Source organism: Neoarius graeffei, chromosome 10 (genome assembly GCF_027579695.1).
Source record: "Neoarius graeffei isolate fNeoGra1 chromosome 10, fNeoGra1.pri, whole genome shotgun sequence".
NCBI classification, from domain to species: Eukaryota; Metazoa; Chordata; class Actinopteri; order Siluriformes; family Ariidae; genus Neoarius; species Neoarius graeffei.
Genome location: NC_083578.1, coordinates 84,028,963 through 84,050,534, shown reverse-complemented (window position 1 = coordinate 84,050,534; position 21,572 = coordinate 84,028,963). Strand labels below are relative to the sequence as shown.

Genomic DNA, 21,572 nt, shown 5'->3' with positions numbered 1-21,572 from the left:
TAACTGATTTAACGTAGTTACTTGATGTTTAATGCCACTGTAATTGTATGGATACAAGGAAAGGAAGCCTTGAGCTTGAATGTAACCATTTATCGTCCTCCATTACGGATGCGAATAACAGACTAAAGGATGGTCACACATCACAGGGTGCTGCATTTTTCTTAATTTAACCGTTAGAATGACTCCCAACTGTTTAGAAGTTATGGAAGTGTGTAAGTGGGTGTGTTCGTTCTCATTTCATGCCCTGCTAAGCTAATTAGTAGTGATGAAGGTGGTGATGAAGTGGAGCAGGTTCTGAGAGCAGTGGGTCCAGATGGGCCTGCAGAGCGACTGTTTGACGTGACTGCCTCATTGCACAAGTGAAAGAGATTACACTCGCAGCAGCGGCAACCGAACGTAACCGCGCAATAATACACTTGTTTTTAACATCAATTAAGTTCGAGACATGTTCAGGCTCATTATAGTTTAACAGTGATCTAAACACATGTGGAGAGGGAAGCATAATGCAAAAGAGCGAAGGATGTTCTACTGTATGTGGTACATTTTAATCACGTACAACACCGGATAAAATAGGTCATGGATTAAAATACTGAGAAAAATATAGCTGCAAGCAGCGATGAGGGGGGCCAAGCAGCCCAACAGGGAATACTGCCATGGAAACGTCGCCATTTTGTCAAGGGTATGAGCGCACTTCCTGTTTGGCGGCTTCACTGACGAATTCTACAGGTTGTGATGGATTGACGGTTTTGAAATTTTTAAAAAAATCTGTCTGATGACTTCCGTGAGGTTATTCTGAAGGTCATCTTTGCCAAATTTGGTAATGATTTGACAAAATCCAGGCTTTCGTCTAAACGGGGGAACAGGGGCGCTGCGCCCTCTTACTCTCGGCGTGCGCCCTCTTACCGACTCCGTGAAAACATCCCAGCAACACCACGTGACAATGTGTCTGATCATCAAATATGTTATAATTGCTCCAAAAATATTCCAATCATAGTAGATACACCGCCAGGCGGTGCAAAAAAAATCCGAATTGGCGTTTTCCAGACTGAGGCGCCATGTTGTTTAGTTGTTTACTTGTCGCGGCTGCTCTCGCGAGATTTGACATGGGTTACATACAAGGTCAGCTGACTTGTAGAGCGAGATTTCTCGAGACTGAATGACCTTTCACCCACCGGCGCGGGAGCTTTTGACAGAAGTAGTTCGCGAGTTGTTTTTGTTGACACTTGGGCATTTAAAGATGTCATCCCGCGGTACGAAACGGAAGAAAGGCAAAGACTGTCCGGGGCAGAAGAAGATTACTTCTTTCTTTTTCAATGTTGACAGACAATTTGTTACAATTTCCCTCTCAGATAGCCTCAGAATGTCCCATTGGAGCATTTTTCAAAGGCTTTGCACGGCGGAGGGGGACAACCGGCACCATCTCCCCCCCCGCTTCGCTCCCTCGCCATGGTGAGCGCCCTCATACTAAATTTTTCTAGAAAAAACCCTGAAATCTGTGGCCTGTGAAAAATTTTTAACTCTTTACCCCTTAATGACGACTTTTTTTTTTGTAAATATGTTCTAAGGGTGAACAGTATATACGTATATAAGGGTGACTATAGACCCTTTTCACTCACGTGACCTTCGTAAACGCGACCGCCATTTTGGACATGAAGAAATAACGGTTTATGGCACAGACCCTTTCGGTTCTCGCTCATCTAGCTGCTACAATGACTGCTTAGACTGCAACAATAATACCTAACACACATTTAAGTATCCGTCGTAAGACGTGAAACTCGTCGAGTGACGAGTGTGTTCATTGATAAGCTAACACAATCTAAAAGTAGACATACCATCACACTGCCCTGGCGCTGTGTACAGTTTACCTTCTATGGTTTGTGCACTCACTATTTGCCATTACTTTCTCCAACCCAGTGTTCGAACTATGCCGATATTTTCAGGGGGTCCCTTTTTTCCCTTGGGGGGGTGCTTGCGCTTGTCTCAGAGCGCAGATCTCCAAACACATGAGAAGTAGAGCCCTGCACTCCCGCGGGAGTCCCGCGGGACCCGCCGCAAAGCAGTGTGGCGCGGGACAAATTTTGAAAGCTCATTGCGGGTGCTGGCGGGACCGGAAGTGCACATATGCAGGCGCGGGCGGGAGTGCACATATGCAGGCGCGGGTGGGAGCGGTGATGAGCTGCAGTCCCGCTAACTAAAAACGTGTTTTAAACAGGTTACACAGTGACGGTAGGCTTGACTCAATGCTATCCCAGAAATCTTTCCTGTAATATGCAAATTTGGCTGTTCAATCAGAGGCGGCCAAATTTGCATATTACAGGAAGGATTTCTGGGATAGCACTGAGTCAAGCCTACCGTCACTGTGTAACCTGTCTCTCTGATTAGAGTTGTAGACTAACTCAAGCAGTAAATCACTTCACTCATGGTACAAAGCAAGCCCATTCACTTTTTTATGCTGATCAGAGAATTACAATGGTTTCTCATGTGACAAAAATGTGCGATTCGCGATTAAATATTTTAATCGCTTGACAGCACTAATTATTATTATTAGAGACACTACATGCTGAATTCAGAAACAAGGTAAATAATAACAAATGTGAACGTGAGCTGTAGATATTTATGCTCAAATATGGGATGGGGCGGGGCACCATCACGCTGTGTCAAGACAAGAACTTTCCTGAGAAATAACGCGAACGTCTGCATCATGCGGGATTTGCGGGCGGGAGCGGGACTGAAAATCATAATTCTTTGTGGGTGCAGGCGGGAGCGGGACTGAAAAATCATAATTCTTTGCGGGCGCGGGTGGGAGTGGGACTGCACAATGCGGGCGGGAGCGGGACTGAAAAATCCGACCCGCGCAGACCTCTAATGAGAAGCCTATCTTACGCACATATCACGCGGACTCCACACCTCCACACACGCATCGCGTCTGAAGTCATAACTCATCAGGGGAAATCGTGTCCGCATTGGCATGTTCAAAAAACAACCTCGCGTCAACAATGATACCACACGCAAGAAAAAAAAAACAAAAAACAGTCAGGCTACTCAACACATCTGATCCACAGCAGCACCAAAGCATCACTGGAAATCATGTCAACAACCAATCTTCCATTTCAACACGCGTCAACAAACAAATGGCACCACAAACATGAACGAATCGGTCAGGCTACCGATTCCAAACCCACAGCAGACGAATAATTAAATGCATCTTACCTTAAAGCAGAATCGACCACAAAGGAAGTCTGTTGGCACACTTCCTTTCTACTAGTTTGTGTCCCCAACCTGGCAGCAGCAGTCGTTGTCATATCGGTTTATTTTATCTTTGATGTAAACACAACACTTCGGATATGCAAATGCTTCCCGTTACACACGATTGCTATGTCAATAAACATCATTTTGCCAATATTTTAGAGACCATCCATCTTCTCCGTCAGTCAGCATCTGTCGGGATCCGATAAAATGATAAATCTTGCCTTGTGTGTTGATGGTCACTACATCCAGGTGCACAACGATATAATGGCATGATGGAAGTCTTGCTGAAAGTAAAAACTTTCTTTGATGGCTATATTCCTTTCGATGCTTCGCCGTCGTTCCTCGTTGTTGGCTGTGGTAGACTACTGGTAGTTCATGTCCAAAACGGCGGCCGCGTTTGTCGTGACGTCACGTGAAAAGGGTCTATAGCAACTGCTTTAAGGGGTAAAGAGTTAAACCGAAACAATTTAAAATCCAATATGGCAGCTGGATCAATTACGTTGACTTGACTGCAAGTTGCAAAGTAAGGTTGTTTTTTTTTAAAATATATAAAGGTAAACACACATCAACAGTTATTTGCCAAAAAAAAAAAATTTGCTTGTTGCAGCACCCCTAGCACCCCTATCCCACCCCAGTGGTCAAATAACACAAATATTTTCTGTGCTTCCTGAAAATGGGGGCCCGGGTGCATGTACGAGGTTTGGTTTTGATGCATCATACGACCTCACTTCCTGTGTGGCGGCTTCACCACTGAATTTGATTGGCTATAAATGGTTGAACGCTTTTCCAAATCGAAAAGCCAACAAATAACGTTTGTATTGTTTGGTTAAAAGATTATCTGTGCCAAATTTCATAAACAAAATTTATGGCCTGTGAAAACTTTTTAGTTTTTAATAAGATCAGCTATGGTGGTAAATCCAGTATTGATGTCATGTGGATGCGTTGAACTCGGTTTGAGCCAAGGAATCCAGTAGAATCTCATTTTTGATAATCAGGCATACGGTTCAGAAGTTACATGCGTAAACACATCTCCAAATTTGACCTGTTGGTGGTGCCGGAGTACTCAAGGTGCAAACATGAAACTTGGTGAAAAGAATCAGAGGACAGTCTCCAATCAGTGTGCTCGATACCCTATCCAGAAGAAGCAGCTTAATTAAAAAATGTTAGAAATACAATGGGTGCCTACGCAGCTTGGCCCCAATAATCAGTGACTGTTGCCATACTGTCATTGATTTATTTTCCTATAATAGCATGTTTTGAAGTGTTTTATTCCTCTTATACCACATCAGTTTGCCGATGTGAGAGTATTTTGACTCTAGCTTGCTGTTTAGAGCTTCAGAATGTGTTAGGAATTCCATGGTTTCTGGGGCATCAGAAGGTGTTGGGTTTTCCACGGTTATCCTGTCATCTTTATTTCATGGCTCCGGGCTGCGAGGGCCAGATGGTAGAATCCACATTTTGTTAGGTCAAGGCGTGAAGCCTCCAGGACTACTCTTTCTCATTTCAGTATTTTATGGGCTCCTCACACACACACACACACACACACACACCCAGTGACACACAACTGTTTTAGCTTGCTGCAATTATTTTTGATATAATGGTGAAAATGTTTTATTATTAAGCTTCTTTAAGCTGAGCTGAAGTAGAGTTTGAGTTGAAATGTTCAGTGTGTGTATGTGATTTATCTTGTGTTCTCCTCCACTGATCATCATTGTAAAGGCATTTCGCGTGACAAACACAGACCTGACATTAAGTCGTAAAACCCTTAAAATGCCATATCGTAAATGCAAGCAAGTCTGTTTTCTTTTGAAAATAGTGGGAAATATGTTTTAGCCACTGAGACACCCCATTGGGGCAGCCAATCAGAAGTCTGTGTTTTAAACAAAGAAAGTCCTTTTGCAGTGATTTTAAAAGGAGCCCCCGTTTTGTGTCTTGGGGTGGTCCTAGGGTGGGTCTTCCAAAGAGAGACATGACTTAAAAACTGTTTTTAAGAAGGTCAGAGGCCAGCGTGTGTCTGGATAGCACTCAGTATGTGAGTTGCAGTAATCTGTGCAATAAAAGCGCTTCTAAGGCAACTTCTTTCATGTAAGTGTGTGTGTGAGATTTTTTTTTTGGCTACTTTTGAGGTACAGACTTCCACGACACCAACAGTTATGAATTTCAGGGCCCGTTTACACGAGGACGCTGTCGGGTAAAAACGACTAAATATTTTATCGGAAGTGCCTTTCGTCTACACGGGGACGGTAGTCTGGTTAACACCAGATCATATCACAAGTGAAATATGGTCTGGAATCCACCTATTGAATTTCTCGTAGGGGAGGTGTGGTTTACGATTGTCAACGGCCGTTTATTGGACGTTGCGAATGTCTATCATTTGGCGTATACGTAGCCCATGGCCAATCATGGCAGTTGTACCCGGTGACGTAGTTAGAGCGACGAAGAAGAGAAGGAAAGAGAAGGCAAAACAAAACTGTTCTTTTTTTAAAACAAACTTTCGCTCTAAACTATTCAGAACAGTGTCTAAAGCTTGATCGAAAGTTTGGTTCGTATCGCTCGCCGCCATGTTAAATGTGATCCGTAAACAGTCCCAAATAAACTACAAGCTTCCGTTTGTCGAGTAGGACGCGTCACCGTCTTTCCACCCCTCCCCACTCTCTGATTGGCTCCCTAACTCAGGCGAGCCTTTAGACCATAGTTTCCATGCTGTCTTTTCAGATCGGAACGATTGTGCAAAGCAGCATGGGATTTCCCAGGCTACGGGGACAGCGTTTCCGAGGCTGAAAAACGGAAAAAATTGAAAATGCCTTCCAGAGTGGATAAGGTAAAAACAGCCCCTGTTGCATATCCGTCTAAACTACCCAATACGCGAAACTCTGCTCGGATCTGCTCACGTCGGGTACGCGTTTACGTCATACATATGTCATATACTGTACATGCCAGCCCGGGAAGTAAGAAAGTAAGAGCATGTCTGATCACATCGATCCAACGGACCTTCAAGCTGCTCTGGCAGCTTTAATAAATGTCCAGGAGTCCTTCGAACATCTATACCGAATCTGCACATATACCGTTAATGAACAGAGGCGGGTATAGTATGCTCTTACTTTTTTACTTTCTTACTTACCATAGCCAGAGTAGTCAAAGTTTTCGCGGCGCAGATGTGCAGATCAGACAAGACGGAAGACGTTGCGCATGCGTGCAGACATAGCGGAGGTCTTTCGCAGCACCACCTAGCCGCCTGGCATGCACATCCAATTGAATTCCACACATTTATGCGTCACCGTATAGACGCAGATTTCCTCCTTGAAAACGGTCGTGTAGATGCGGAAAAAAGTGAGAACGAAAACGGACTTTTGCGTTTTTGTTTCAGACCGTCCCCGTGTAAAGTGGGCCTCGGTTAATTGAGGAATGATATGTCATACTTTATCTGTTTATAGATACATTTAAGTACATGTTGTGGAACATTATTATTTTTTAATTACCGTATTTTCCGGACTATACGTCGCTCTGGAGTTTAAGTCGCATCAGCCAAAAAATGCATTATGAAGACGAAAAAAACATATATACGTCGCACCGGACTATAAGTCGCACTTTTTTGAAGGGTTATTCTATCCATAGAATCTGTGATTGTATCTGATAAGCGGCGCGTGGTTACTGCGCGACTGCATTGTTTATTTAATAAACGAACAGCTGAGCAGTGATAACGCGCCCTTTGCCCTGTAAGTAGCCTAGTCTGATTATTTTAAATATCTACTACTATCTTTAATACTATCACTATCGTTATTACTAATAGCCTATATTATTATTATAACTAATATTAGTAGCCTATTACTGATGCATTAATCAGTTTGCTTTTAGAATATTTTTACCGGTAGGGCTTATTATCGCCCCATGGCTCTTTCATCTGTGTTATTAAAGCTGTAGTCATCATCGAGGAGTGTCATTCTTCATTTTTGTCGAATTTTATTTCATCAAATCAGAGGTCAGGTAGGCTATAGGTATATCATCTCCAAAGACAGGTACGGTAGTAAAAACAACCGTCTAGTGAAAAAAAAACAACAACCGCTTTTAAATCCCCAACTTAAATCCTTAAAATGAGTAATTTAACTCATGTCTTGTGTGATCTGATCTCCAATGGTGAAATAAACCGGTTGTGATGAGTACAGTCTGTTATTTTAGAAGATAAATGTAATATATAATTTAATATATAGACTAATAAAAATTAATATTTTATAATATCACGACATATTACTGTCTGTAACTGTTTGTCACTAAAGCATTTTCTAAGATCATAATGTCTTATTATTATTATTATTATTATTATTTTACACACACAATAAGCGCATGTGCGTAAAGTTATAGTAAACCATCCCCCGCCTTTTTTTTTTTTTTTTGAGTCGCTGGACCCACCCACCTCCTGCGTTCTGGGACCTCCCACTTCACAAATTAAGCACTGCCTAAAATCACTACATAACTTATTTAAATAACTATAGGCCTATCATTAATAATAAAACACAGGTCAATCAAGTTTATCAAGCTGATGATTTCACTCCAAATCAGCAAATCCACTGAATTCCTCATCCTCGGTGTCGCTTCTGAACAACTCTGCCTCCAGCGGCAGATGAAGCGCCGTTTCCTCTTCTTCTGCGTGGCTGTCGTCAGACTCGGCATCAGCTCCAGTTATTCCGCGGTGAAAAAAAAAAAAAACATGTATACGTCGCACCGGAGTATAAGTCGCATGGCCAGCCGAACCATGAAAAAAAGTGCGACTTATAGTCCGAAAAATACGGTACTTACATTATAGAAGCTATAAACAGTCCTTCCTTAACTAGCCTCTTTTTATCCAGTATAGAAACAGGTTCCGTCCGTCGGGCTGTCTGTCCGTCCGGTCACATTTCCAGGCTATATCTTTTAAAACTACTTTTAAAATTGTTTTAAACTTTACTTAACTTTTACAGTCTCTGCATGTTTTAAACTTTACTTAACTTTTATTCTATTTTATTCTGCTGGTTTTTTTTACTGAACTTTTACTTCATTTTATTATTTTATTTCTACTATTGTTTAATTCTTCTTTTTTTTTTTCTCTCTTCTTCCCCCTTTATTTTATGTAATTTTATTTTCTATTGTTTACTGTTTTGCTTTTACCTCTGTAAAGCACATTGAACTGCCACTGTGTATGAAATGCGCTATATAAATAAACTTGCCTTGCCTTGAAGATATCTTCATGAAACTTTGTGTACATATCAAGCAACATGTGAAGTGGTGCCTTTTACTATTTTGGATTTTTGAAGAAAAAAAAGTGTTTTTCAAATTTTTACATTAAAAAATAGATTTTGACTTAGTTTCTAAGAGCAATGTTCGTTTCTGGAGCATATATCCAAAGCTATTCATTATACAGATTTGAAACTTGGTATGCATGTTAACAAGGTGATGTAGATGTGCATTTTCATGTTAAGAAATTTGAGAAATTTTTCATGTTTCCATGGAAACAATTTCAGACTTAGTCTCTCAGGTTAGTCTTGGGGTAGGTTTTGTTTCCGGAGCAGAACTTGAAAATTAAGAGTGGTACGGTCTTGAAAGTTGGTATATGTGTTGATTAAGTAATGTATATGTGCCTTTTGATATTAAGAAATGTGAGATTTTAATTTTTAGCTCACCTGGGCCAATGGTCCGGTGGGTTTATGCCATGGGCTGCTGAGGTCAGTGTAAAGAGGTCGGGTTGGTTTCCTGCAACAGAACTTGAAAAATGTGACAAATAATATCTTGAAACTTGGTATATAGGGCGGGGGATATAGATGACTGTCTTCTTGTTTATACTGTTTTGAAGTCAATAAGACAAACACAGACGGTCATGTTACAGAGAAACGACAAAGTGGAATGTCCTCTGTCCTGATGATTTTCCGTTGTTGGAAAATTTAAAGTTACAGCTTTAATTCAGGCTTTTCGAAAGTGCTGACCCTGGAGAGTCCTTCCAAAATGCTAAATAAACATCTTGTTACAGAAAACGTCACTATATCATGGCGCGTTTTCCATAAAAGTCCCTGTGCAAGCTTTGACTATAGAGAGGATAAAGTATCAGAAGGTGTGTGTGAATATAAATCTGTGATTTGAGACGGAACTACTATCAGAACGACCGTTATAGAAAATGAAAAATGAATCGCCACATTCTGACCAATCAGGATCAAGCATTAGTCAGCGCTGTTTACTTTAATAATGCAGAAAATTGGCATTTTAAAGCAATTCAGTCCAAAAATAAACGAACAGCAAAAGTAAATACAAAACCAGTGAAGCAAACTGTGTACACGACCCATGTCTCAAAAGGAAAAATTGTATGCTCGGCCAAATTACTCCTCTGCTCTTGAATGTGAAACAGTATCCAAGGGAACAAAAATGGATTTGACCTTTTTGAGTAAGTGCTTTAGTGTTTTTGCCCGTCATTGCGTGGTCAGGGTTCCTGAAGAAGATTGTATGTTTTGAACGTGGCTGTGTACATACCAGCTTTGATTTCTTTGAGAGGGCTTCTAGTGAAAAATTCTTTTTGTCTCTTGTCACGCGCGTGTTCACGCAGGCCTTATATGTCCGTGGGCACTCTGCGGGATCAGGTGATTTACCCCGACACGGATCAGGAGATGCAGGAGCGAGGCTTCACTGATCAGCAGCTAGAGGGAATCCTGCGCACCGTCAACCTCCTCTATATCCTCGAGAGGGAGGGAGGTGAGCGCACACGTTCACCAATAAACGCTGCTGAGATTCACTTTTTTTTTTCTGCATAGACAGCACATTTTAGCATTGTTCAGCTGCAGTAGACCTAATTCAGCTGCCTAAGGGCGTGACTTTTTTTTTTTACTTTAGAATAGAATTTCATATGCTGTTTGATTTGGATGAAACCCAGAAACTAACTCAAGTTCAAGGTCCAGTAGCTACACACTAGCCGTTGGTGCTACTGAAGATCACTGTAGCTACTGAAAGTGTATAGAAGGTCATTTTAATATTGAAAGGCCTGCGTCTAGACCGAGGTGGTTGATGCATGGTGTTTTGGCAGGTTGGGATGCAGAAAGTGATTGGAAGGACGTTCTATCTGGAGGAGAGAAACAGAGAATGGGCATGGCCAGGATGTTCTACCACAAGTGAGACTTTTAATGTCTTATTTATATATAAAAAAAAGTGTCCGAAACTCACCAGAAACCTGTACTTGTATGCATATTTGAGACTATTCACAAAAACTGATCAACTAACTGGGAAATCATATTTATGTGGCTATTTTTTGACACGTTTGTGGGGGGGGGAAATACAAATTGATATTCAATATAGAACCATATACTCTTCTTGGCTGCCCTTAGAGTTTGAAGTTTAGAGCAACTCAAGGTTCTGGGAAACTTTCTGTCCATACTGAGCAAACAAACACAAAGATGAGGGAAAAAAAAGCTTTCCTGGCAGCAGATTATTTTTAAAATTCTTTTCATGCTTGTAAAGTTGACTGTGATTGACAGCTCTATGCCATATGTTGACTCATCCCTGACTGATTTCCTCCAGGCCCAAATACGCTCTACTGGACGAGTGCACCAGTGCCGTTAGTATTGATGTGGAGGGCAAAATCTTTGAAGCTGCCAAGGATGCTGGGATTGCGCTTCTCTCAATCACACACCGTCCATCTCTATGGTGGGTCTTTCTGTTATCTTTCTAACCGAAACGCTCTTGCATAGCTGGAGGAGAACTGAGGAGTTAGAGCTGGAGTAGTTTGCAGGCCAGGAATAGCATTTGAGCAGATTGGTTTGACTGAAATTGTTTTGGAAACGAGATGAATATTCTCATTAATGAAGCCTGTCGCCACCACATAGGAACTGGCAGATGTTTTTTAGATATTATAAGTTGCTCTAAGAATGAAAGATGTATTTAAAGCAGCCAGTAATATGATACAGAGCAGTTTAAAGTTTGAGTTTAAAGAACTCTGAAGTTAGTTTTGAAGTGTGGGAAGGACACCGTCTGTCCCCCGTCTCAGCCCCCCCCACTGGGCTTGATGGGTACAGAGGATGTGCCGCATAGAATTGGACTGACTTGCCCAGAGGCCACGCCTCCTTCCTTAACACTGACTGGCGCAGAGGCCGCACCTCCTTCCTTAACCCTGGCGGGCGCGGAGGCCGCACCTCCTTCCTTAACCCTGGCGGGCGCGGAGGCCACACCTTCCTTCCTTAACACTAATTGGTGTACAGTAGAGGCCACGCCTCCTTCCTTACCCCTGGCGGGCGCGGAGGCCACACCTTCCTTCCTTAACACTAATTGGTGTACAGTAGAGGCCACGCCTCCTTCCTTAACCCTGGCGGGCGCGGAGGCCACGCCTCCTTCCTTAACCCTGGCGGGCGCGGAGGCCACGCCTCCTTCCTTAACCCTGGCGGGCGCGGAGGCCGCACCTCCTTCCTTAACCCTGGCGGGCGCAGAGGCCACACCTCCTTCCTTAACACTGGCGGGCGCGGAGGCCACACCTTCCTTCCTTAACACTAATTGGTGTACAGTAGAGGCCACGCTTCCTTCCTTAACCCTGGTGGGCGCGGAGGCCGCACCTCCTTCCTTAACCCTGGTGGGCGTGGAGGCCACACCTCCTTCCTTAACACTGGCGGGCGCGGAGGCCACACCTCCTTCCTTAACACTGGCGGGCGCGGAGGCCACACCTCCTTCCTTAACCCTGGCGGGCACGGAGGCCACACCTCCTTCCTTAACACTGGCCGGTGCGCAGTAGAGGCTGCACCTCCTTCCTTAACACTGGCTGGTGCGGAGGCCGCACCTCCTTCCTTAACCCTGGCGGGCGCGGAGGCCACACCTCCTTCCTTAACACTAATTGGTGTACAGTAGAGGCCGCGCTTCCTTCCTTAATACTGGCCGGTGCACAGTAGAAGCCGCGCCTCCTTCCTTAACACTGGCCGGTGCGCAGTAGAGGCCGCGCCTCCTTCCTTAACACTGGCCGGTGCACAGTAGAAGCCGCGCCTCCTTCCTTAACACTGGCCGATGCGCAGTAGAGGCCGCGCCTCCTTCCTTAACACTGGCCGGTGCACAGTAGAGGCCGCGCCTCCTTCCTTAACACTGGCCGGTGCGCAGTAGAGGCCGCGCCTCCTTCCTTAACACTGGCCGGTGCGCAGTAGAGGCCGCGCCTCCTTCCTTAACACTGGCCGGTGCGCAGTAGAGGCCGCGCTTCCTTCCTTAACACTGGCGGGTGCTCAGTAGAGGCCGCGCCTCCTCCTTCCTTAACACTGGCGGGCGCTCAGTAGAGGCCGCGCCTCCTTCCTTAACACTGGCCGGTGCGCAGTAGAGGCCGCGCCTCCTTCCTTAACACTGGCGGGCGCGCAGTAGAGGCCGCGCCTCCTTCCTTAACACTGGCGGGCGCGCAGTAGAGGCCGCGCCTCCTTCCTTAACACTGGCGGGCGCGCAGTAGAGGCCGCGCCTCCTTCCTTAACACTGGCGGGCGCGCAGTAGAGGCCGCGCCTCCTTCCTTAACACTGGCGGGCGCGCAGTAGAGGCCGCGCCTCCTTCCTTAACACTGGCGGGCGCGCAGTAGAGGCCGCGCCTCCTTCCTTAACACTGGCGGGCGCGCAGTAGAGGCCGCGCCTCCTTCCTTAACACTGGCGGGCGCGCAGTAGAGGCCGCGCCTCCTTCCTTAACACTGGCGGGCGCGCAGTAGAGGCCGCGCCTCCTTCCTTAACACTGGCGGGTGCGCAGTAGAGGCCGCGCCTCCTTCCTTAACACTGGCGGGCGCGCAGTAGAGGCCGCGCCTCCTTCCTTAACACTGGCGGGCGCGCAGTAGAGGCCGCGCCTCCTTCCATAACACTGGCGGGCGCGCAGTAGAGGCCGCGCCTCCTGATGTGGGACTGTCTGGCACAGAAATCATGCTCCTTTCATTAGGACTAAAGGCTCAGAGGTCACACCTATTTCATTTGGACTGACAAATAGGACCAGGCTTCTTCGCTTGGACTGACAGGCACTCGTGCTCCGCCTCCTAGAACAGATTTCATTTAAGGCTAAAAATTAATGAGCTTTCAGATTCCCTAATTATTGCTATTTCTGTTGTTATGATTAATGGTCCTCGTTAATTATGCCATATGGTTCTCCTTTTCTCTGACCACAGGAAATACCATACCCACCTGCTGCAGTTTGACGGCGAGGGCGGCTGGCGCTTCGAAAAGCTGGACGCGTCTACACGGCTCTCGCTGCAGGACGAGAAGCTGCGGCTGGAGACGCAGCTCTCAGGGATCCCCAAGATGCAGCAGCGTCTGTCTGAACTGTGCAGCATTCTGGGTGAAAACAGCAGCCTGCTGAGCCCCACAGAGACAGAGGGGGAGCGACAAGGGGAGGAGGAGAGAGACAGGAAGCAGCAGGAGGAGAGGGTGGAGAGAGACGCGCTCTCCGGTGAACAGGGACGAGGCCTTATGGAGTGATTTGATGCCAGGAGACGGAGATGATTTCAAAGCCAGCTGTTTGTGCGTGTGAAAGTGTGTGTGTGTGTGTGTGTGTGTGTGTGTGTGTGTCTGTGCGAGTGTGCTGAACCATGTACGTGGGTAAAAAAAAAAACTCAGATCAGAATTCTTAGCTCTGATGTGGTCTTTAGGGGCTTTTCTTAACCATGTTTTCCACTTCATGCATGTTTGTGCATGTGTGTGTGTTCGAGGTGCAGAAAAGCTGGAGGTTGGTGCCAGTTCTTGCAGGTGCAGTAGATAATGAAAGCTGCTCAATCCCATGTTTTTACAATTCTCTACAGAATTTGCACAAACTCTCTCTGGCACCTTGGATGCGTGTGTGTGTGTGTGTGAGGAAGTGAGAAGGGAGGTATTTGAGGAAAGAGCTGCTGTCAGCCCACTGACTACAGTTGTGTTTGTTGTACTGTTCGTTTTATTTTAATACCAGTCTCGCGATGCTGATGAAACGTTATGGATTACCACTCAGTGCTGTAGGCTTCTTTTTGGGCCGTGTTTTGTACAAAGAGCAGAAGGTTGTGAATTTTATACTCCGTCAGAATGATAACCACTGCACAGTTTGATGGAGCGGTTCGTGAAACTATGAATCAGGGTTGGGGCGATTTACGCCGGAAACTTGTATCACGATACTTTTAAAAATTTTCTCCCAATTTAGTTCTACCTTGTTTCCATCCTCTAGCTACAGGTCATATGACCATCACCCATCTTAGAAGATATAAAGCCTAGATTTTCTTCTTTAACATGCTTCTAGGAGAGCGCTGTGCTATTCTGTATTCACGAGATAAGAAAGTTGCACAACTTCATCGGACAGCGTGATATGGCACGGTTCAGTAGGAAGTCGGTTGTCTGTATATAAGTACCTATGATGCAATTGGGTTCCCTTTTATCAGGGTACGTGTGGAGCTAGAAATGGTGCAAACGGTTGATAGGTCAAACCAGTGCTATTTAAACTACTGGGCGTGAATTGTCAAGATTCAAACTCGTGATCTGAAAAAAAGAGCAAAATCTTTTACATGACTTGAGAACCCAAAAACATCATAGGAAGTTATTTTTACAACATGCAATCCATATATTAACATTTGCTAAATATACACAGTAACGATCCTTTTTTTTTCCTCTCTAAACTTATAGTTTCAATAAATTAGATTAAAATAAATATTATAATTAAGGAATAAAATGTGCAGGGGTGTGCTGTTATAGGAAGACGATCAGTAGCAGCGTGATGTTATTAACCTAAAGTTGATTATTTAAATAATATCAGTTGGCGTTGAGTGGTATATCAGATATATTCCATTCAGCTAGCATGATATTGAACAAGTCAAAAACGAGTAGCTGAATGGAATATATCTGATAGACCACGAACAAACCAGCCATTATTATTATTATACATACTCTCTTCATATCAGCGTTCTCGAAGGCCAACGCTAGCTCCCCCGTGACTCAGTGTTGTTAGCATGGCAGTCCAGTTACCTTCCAGCCGGTGTAGTGTTAGCGAAGTGTAGTGTTAGCAGTGTGTGTGTGTGATTGGGTGTGAGCTGTATACTATCTACTGTACAAAAAATTGCCCCATTAGGGGATAATAAAGTGATTTTGAACCTTGAAGGCCAACGCTAGCTCCCCCGCGACTCAGTGCTGTTAGCATGGCAGTCCAGTTACCTTCCAGCTGGTGTAGTGTTAGCGAAGTGTAGTGTAGTGTTAGCAGTGTGTGTGTGATTGGGTGTGAGCTGTATACTATCTATTGCACAAAAGATTGCCCCATTAGGGGATAATAAAGTGATTTTGAACCTTGAAGGCCATCGCTAGCTCCCTCGCGACTCAGTGCTGTTAGCATGGCAGTCCAGTTACCTTCCAGCCAGTGTAGTGTTAGCGAAGGCCAACACTAGCGCAGTCAAGCCGAATAATCAAGTCAAGACATTTTTCTGGCCATTTTGAGCATTTTAAGGAACAGTCCACCGTACTTCCATAATGAAATATGCTCTTATCTGAATTGAGACGAGCTGCTCCGTACCTCTCCGAGCTTTGCGCGACCTCCCAGTCAGTCAGACGCAGTCAGAGGCGCTGTCACTCCTGTTAGCAATGTAGCTAGGCTCAGTATGGCCAATGGTATTTTTTGGGGCTGTAGTTAGATGCGACCAAACTCTTCCGCGTTTTTCCTGTTTACATAGGTTTATATGACCAGTGACATGAAACAAGTTCAGTTACACAAATTGAAACGTAGCGATTTTCTATGCTATGGAAAGTCCGCACTATAATGACAGGCGTACTAACACCTTCTGCGCGCTTCGGCAGCGCGTTGATATCTGAGCTCCGTATCAATGCGCTGTCGAAGCGCGCAGAAGGTGTTAGTACGCCTGTCATTATAGTGCGGACTTTCCATAGCATAGAAAATCGCTACGTTTCAATTTGTGTAACTGAACTTGTTTCATATCACTGGTCATGTAAACCTATGTAAACAGGAAAAACGCGGAAGAGTTTGGTCGCATCTAACTACAGCCCCAAAAAATACCATTGGCCATACTGAGCCTAGCTACATTGCTAACAGGAGTAACAGCGTGTCTGACTGCGTCTGACTGACTGGGAGGTCGCGCAAAGCTCGGAGAGGTACGGAGCAGCTCGTCTCAATTCAGATAAGAGCATATTTCATTATGGAAGTACGGTGGACTGTTCCTTTAATCGACCCCACAAATGTGATGCTCCAGAAACTCAATCTGCTCAAAGGAAGGTCAGTTTTATAGCTTCTCTAAAGAGCTCAACTGTTTTCAGCTGTGCTAACATGATTGTACAAGGGTTTTCTAATCATCCATTAGCCTTCTGAGGCAATGAGCAAACACATTGTACCATTAGAACACTGGAGTGAGAGTTGCTGGAAATGGGCCTCTATACACCTATGGAGATATTGCACCAAAAACCAGACATTTGCAGCTAGAATAGTAATTTACCACATTAGCAATGTATAGAGTGGATTTCTGATTAGTTTAAAGCGATCTTCATTGAAAAGAACAGTGCTTTTCTTTCAAAAATAAGGACATTTCAAAGTGACCCCAAACTTTTGAACGTAGTAGTAGTAATAATAATAATAATATTTCCCTGTGTAATTAACTTTTTTAAAGTCAACATCAACAGCTACACACAACAGAGCAACCTGGCAGCCAAAATTCTTTCAAATTCTTCCGTATTTAATGTAGCAAACCTGGCGGCCATGCTTGTTCACAAATTGTCACAGTCGCTGGCTAGCACGGAAGTTTTACGTCTCCGACATGTGACGTCATATTGTCATAAACCATATTCAACGCTCATTCTCCCGTAGGTAGAGCGACGTGATACGCTAACAATATCGCATGCTATCGAACCAAATGAATGAAACCTGCTCAAAGGGAATAGAACACACGTTTTTATTCCATCGAAAAAGTGTCCTGTATGTATAATAATTTCCTATAGCAGCATACCCGGTAGTGATTTATTCCGCTTAAATAACCGCTAAGTGCCAACAGTTAAAATTTACAGCTTATTACCAAACAACATGACATTTTAATGTAAACGAAACAAGGTGTTTCCTGTTACCACTTAGATTCTGTAGCATGCCCACCATGCAAGTCACTGTTACCATAGAAACCGTAACTGATATAAACATGTGACTTGTCTTACAGCTGGCAGTATTATCAGAGCTGCTGTTAAAGGAAATTAATCAATACCTTCTGACCAATCAGGATTGAGAATTCGACAGCACTGTGGTATAATTACATCCTAAGGTCCAACTAGCTGTGGGAGGTTTTTTTTTTGTTTGTTTGCTTGTTTTTTTTTGTTTTGTTTGTCACCGAGAATCGATCAGTGTTATAAATGTACTGATTTTGTGAATTACAATGAGGCATGGAGCAGCGACCCCCAGGTAAAAAGGTCACGTCCAGTGCCGAGGTCACTACAGTACAATCCGTGAGAACTGCCTGTGAGGAAGTTTGCAAACTTTTTTTGTTTTATCTTTGCTTTAGCAGCCTGTAGCAAATTGATTTATTTTAATCCATCACTGTAGTGTAGACGCATCTTGATTCACTTTTATTCCCAGTCTCTGGACTGTGTTAACTTTTTAGCCGACCTTTTACTCTGTAATCACGGTGTTGTAAAAACCTGAAGTCTAACGTTTTTGCGCACAATTAAACGTATACAGTAAATGCCACTTTGAGCCGGTAATGCTGTCCGATGGATTGGATCTACGCAGATCAACAGTTTAATACAACGATGTTCTAGCAGTGAACATTTTTAATTTTATTTTATTTTGTTAGATTACCTCCTTTTGTATATAATGAAAGTGTCCTTTCAATTTCTTTCTTAAAAAAAAATCAAACCACTTACTTTGCTGATTTAAATCTGTCAGTTGACTGGTGTTTGTAGCAAAAAAAAAAAAAAATTATCGCTGCTTTAAAAATGTTTAAATGTGCAGACTAGGTTTATAAAAAATTTTTTTTTCATTTTTCATGATGTTTACCCTAAAAGTAAGAAATTTAAGTCAGATTTTGCACAGACGGTTTTGTATCATGATGATATCAATGATCTGGTGTAATCTGATGAATTTTCCATGTCGAGTAGAGTATGGCTCTTTTAAAGGACCCATGGCATGGTGGTTTGTTGATGCTTTAAACGGGCTCGTGGAGGTTTCCGGATGTTATATCCGCAGCCTTTCTCGAAATGAACCCTCGGCACGTAGATATAGCCTCCTGGGAGAAAGCCCCATTTCAGCGCTTTTCCCAGTGCGTTGTTTTGCTAATGAGAAGCATGGAGGCGGGGAAGGGTAGAGGGTGGGGGCGGGCCATGGGGGGAGGGGCTTGACCAAGCTGCGGGCATGCTACCTGTGTGTGAACAGTAGCAATGGAAGGTCAAGCAACAGTCCAAGCTTTTGCTTTTGACCCGGAGTCCGACCCCGAAGCAGAAGCGCAAGCAGTTGAACAAACTGTAAATCACCAACTTCAGCAGGAGTACCTTCAGCGCAGAGTACCTGGCTAACTGCAGGAAGCGGTTAGTCGCACAGCTAATGTAGCCATTGCAAGGCTAACGCACCGATTTTAAAACACAGCAAAACAACTTAACAGTTATACACTTACTTGTTCGGTGTTTGTGGCTGATGTGGCAGGGATGCTTGGTACGGACCCAGGCTTCAGTGACGGTTGATGTCCAAAACCTGCCCTGTACTGTCCCAAGTTGTGGAAACATTCATCAGGAAAATGCTTCCGACAAACATTCACCGTCTTAGGTAGACTCGACGGCGTATTATTGAAGTAAATAAAATTAAGCCACTGCGTCTTCAGGGGCTCTCCCGTCGGCAGTAAAAACAGACTCTTTTCTGTGTTGTCACATCCATGTACAGCGCAACTTCCATGTTTCGCTCGCTTAGGTGGTGCCATGTTGTTGTGTCCTCTATGGTCTCCTCACTACAAAATTGAAGTGACGTATCTATGGTGGCAACTTTTGAGCTGGGCGGGCAATCCATACAGTGGGTGGGAATCCGGGGGGCGTGGGGATCATCTCCCTTGCTGACGTAGTAAAGGGAAGAGCCTATCAACGTGCCATTTTGACGCGCCATTCTCAAATGTTGACAAAGGGTGGGCATAGTTTGGTTTACACATTATGACATTTCTAGCCACTGGGGTGACTTAAGAAGGTCAGAGGAACTCATTTTAACGTTAAAAAACCTCAGAAAGTGAAAATTTCATGCCATGGGACCTTTAAAACTAACACAACACCCACCCACCCCAATTCGTATTTTACAAATGTTAACTTTGGATATCTTTTGACTCTGTGATGATGACGATAAAAATCTCATTGCTGTCAGTGATGGAGGTTTAATTTGCACATTTGCCTGCATGACTTTAGATTATTTTCCTATGTTTATAGAATCTAATAAATCCCATTGGTTAGAAATCCACACTTTCTGCTTGGATGCTTTCACTCGTTTGTCTGACATGTTAGTTTTTCCTCCACTAGTGTTGGTGTTCTGATAAAAGACTTGATTTGATTTCTGGTGTGGAGAACATTTCATGAATAATTCATCATCATGATGGTATTGTTATTATTATTATTAATTAGTTTTGTGGTGTGCAGAGTGAACACACTGCAAGTTTTATTGCTGAGTTTAATACCATTCTAATTTTTACACAATGAGGAAAAACGAGACTTGTGTGTAATTTTATATAAAAATATATGGAACGTTACATGATATGCAAATGATGCATGAAGAATAAACATGTACAGCCAGTTGATTACTACAGAATCAACACCTTTAATCAAAGCACACCGGCTGCTTCTTGTATTGGGAAGGCTTTTATTACTGTTTACAATATTCTGCTCAGTAAAATGGCTCATAACAAAAACATGAACGGGCTATTTCACTAATGGCAGCGCTAGCAGACCGCAGCTGAGTTAGTGTTGCGCTATTAAACCAAACATTTCCTTTTATGGTAAAAATGAAGAGGACTCCTTTTGAATGTTGATATTAGGTTAGTGTCTATCAGTGGAAAGATGTGAGAGGCGAGAAGTGAACACGACTCTAATTAGATCAGGATGATCAAACAGAAAGTCTGATTAAAGGTAGAATCGGTGATGGTGGTTTTGAAGTTAGCTGAACATAACGGTTGTCATAACATGTATACAGTTTCTCTCTTAATTACCTCCCTTCAAAGACCTTAAATTCTGTCCTAGTAGTGACATGCATACTTGTACCTCAGATTTAGTTTTTGTTTGTCTGTTTGCGTCAGACAAACAAACGACACCAATGATTTGTTGGGTCGGGTTATGTTTAAGTTAAATTAGGTTGAGTTAGCTTAGTTTGGGTTGGGCTTTTGAATTGCCAGTTGACTTAATCTACATATTTTTGGACTGTGGGAGGAAACCGGAGCACCCTGAGGAAACCCGCACAAGTATGAGGAAAACATGAAAACTCCACACAGAAAGACTCCCATCAACCAGCAAGTTTGACCCAGAACCACCTTGTTGTGAAGTTATGTTGGAGTAGAGTAGATTGGGGTGGGATGGGTAGATTGGGTTGGATTGAGTTAGGGTTGACTGGGATTTAATGTTGTGGGATACTTTGGTTCCAATCTAACTAAACCCAACCTACTATAACTCAATGTAGTGCAGCAGATAACATAATATTTCAGAGGAATCTTTCAAATTGTGATACAAGCACCAAATTCTGCACAGATACTCCTTAGACATTATTCTTTTGAAAAAGTACGCGGGCCACTTGAAATTCAAGATGGCTGCCCTGTCCAGTACAGAAATATATCGTTTTGCCATAACTATGCACAGACTTGTCCGATATGGATGACTCTGGCATCAAATTATACATTTTTGACCATGTAGAATCCAAATCTGGGAGAATAAAATCACTCAGAAGCTTACTTTTGCCTTATTCTTGGCCTTTTGTAAAATAGTCCACTAACATAGCTAGCATGCACGTTTGTATAGACTGTAGCAATAATTATAGTTTGGGGTGTAGGGTGTAGCAGTAGAGGTAGAGGATGTCCTCGTCATAGCAATCGGTGTTCTGCCTCTCCTTTAAGGGATTGGTCTGCACCAGTTGTGGGTGGCCTTTGGCCAAGGACGGAACCTGAGATGGATTCCTGTACATGACCTGCACCTCTCTTTAGGACTGGGGAAGAGCAAAGGAATACTCTTCTTCCATGCCTTCATTGGTTGCGATGTTGTATCAGGCTTCCGCAGCAAAGGGAAGAAGTCTGCATGGCAAACCTGGGATGTGTATGCTGAAGCTTCTGATGTCTTTGCCAAGCTCAGCCAGTACCCACCAACAGTAGATGATGATGAGCTGGAGGTCCTGGAGAAGTTTGTGGTGACAATGTATGACAGGTCCAGTACAGT

The 21,572-nt window shown here is 43.7% G+C and overlaps 1 protein-coding gene across 1 annotated transcript in view; it reads left to right on the top strand.

Annotated features, from left to right (window-relative positions):
- abcd1 (ATP-binding cassette, sub-family D (ALD), member 1) overlaps positions 1-15,678 on the top strand; it is a 49,077-nt gene extending 33,399 nt beyond the window's left edge. Inside the window, exons 7-10 of the mRNA XM_060932437.1 lie at positions 9,815-9,960; positions 10,289-10,373; positions 10,780-10,905; positions 13,361-15,678. Coding sequence (XP_060788420.1) covers positions 9,815-9,960; positions 10,289-10,373; positions 10,780-10,905; positions 13,361-13,670 — 667 coding nt within the window. The 3' untranslated portion in view covers positions 13,671-15,678. The remainder of the gene's footprint in view (positions 1-9,814; positions 9,961-10,288; positions 10,374-10,779; positions 10,906-13,360) is intronic.
- The last annotated feature ends 5,894 nt before the right edge of the window (positions 15,679-21,572 follow it).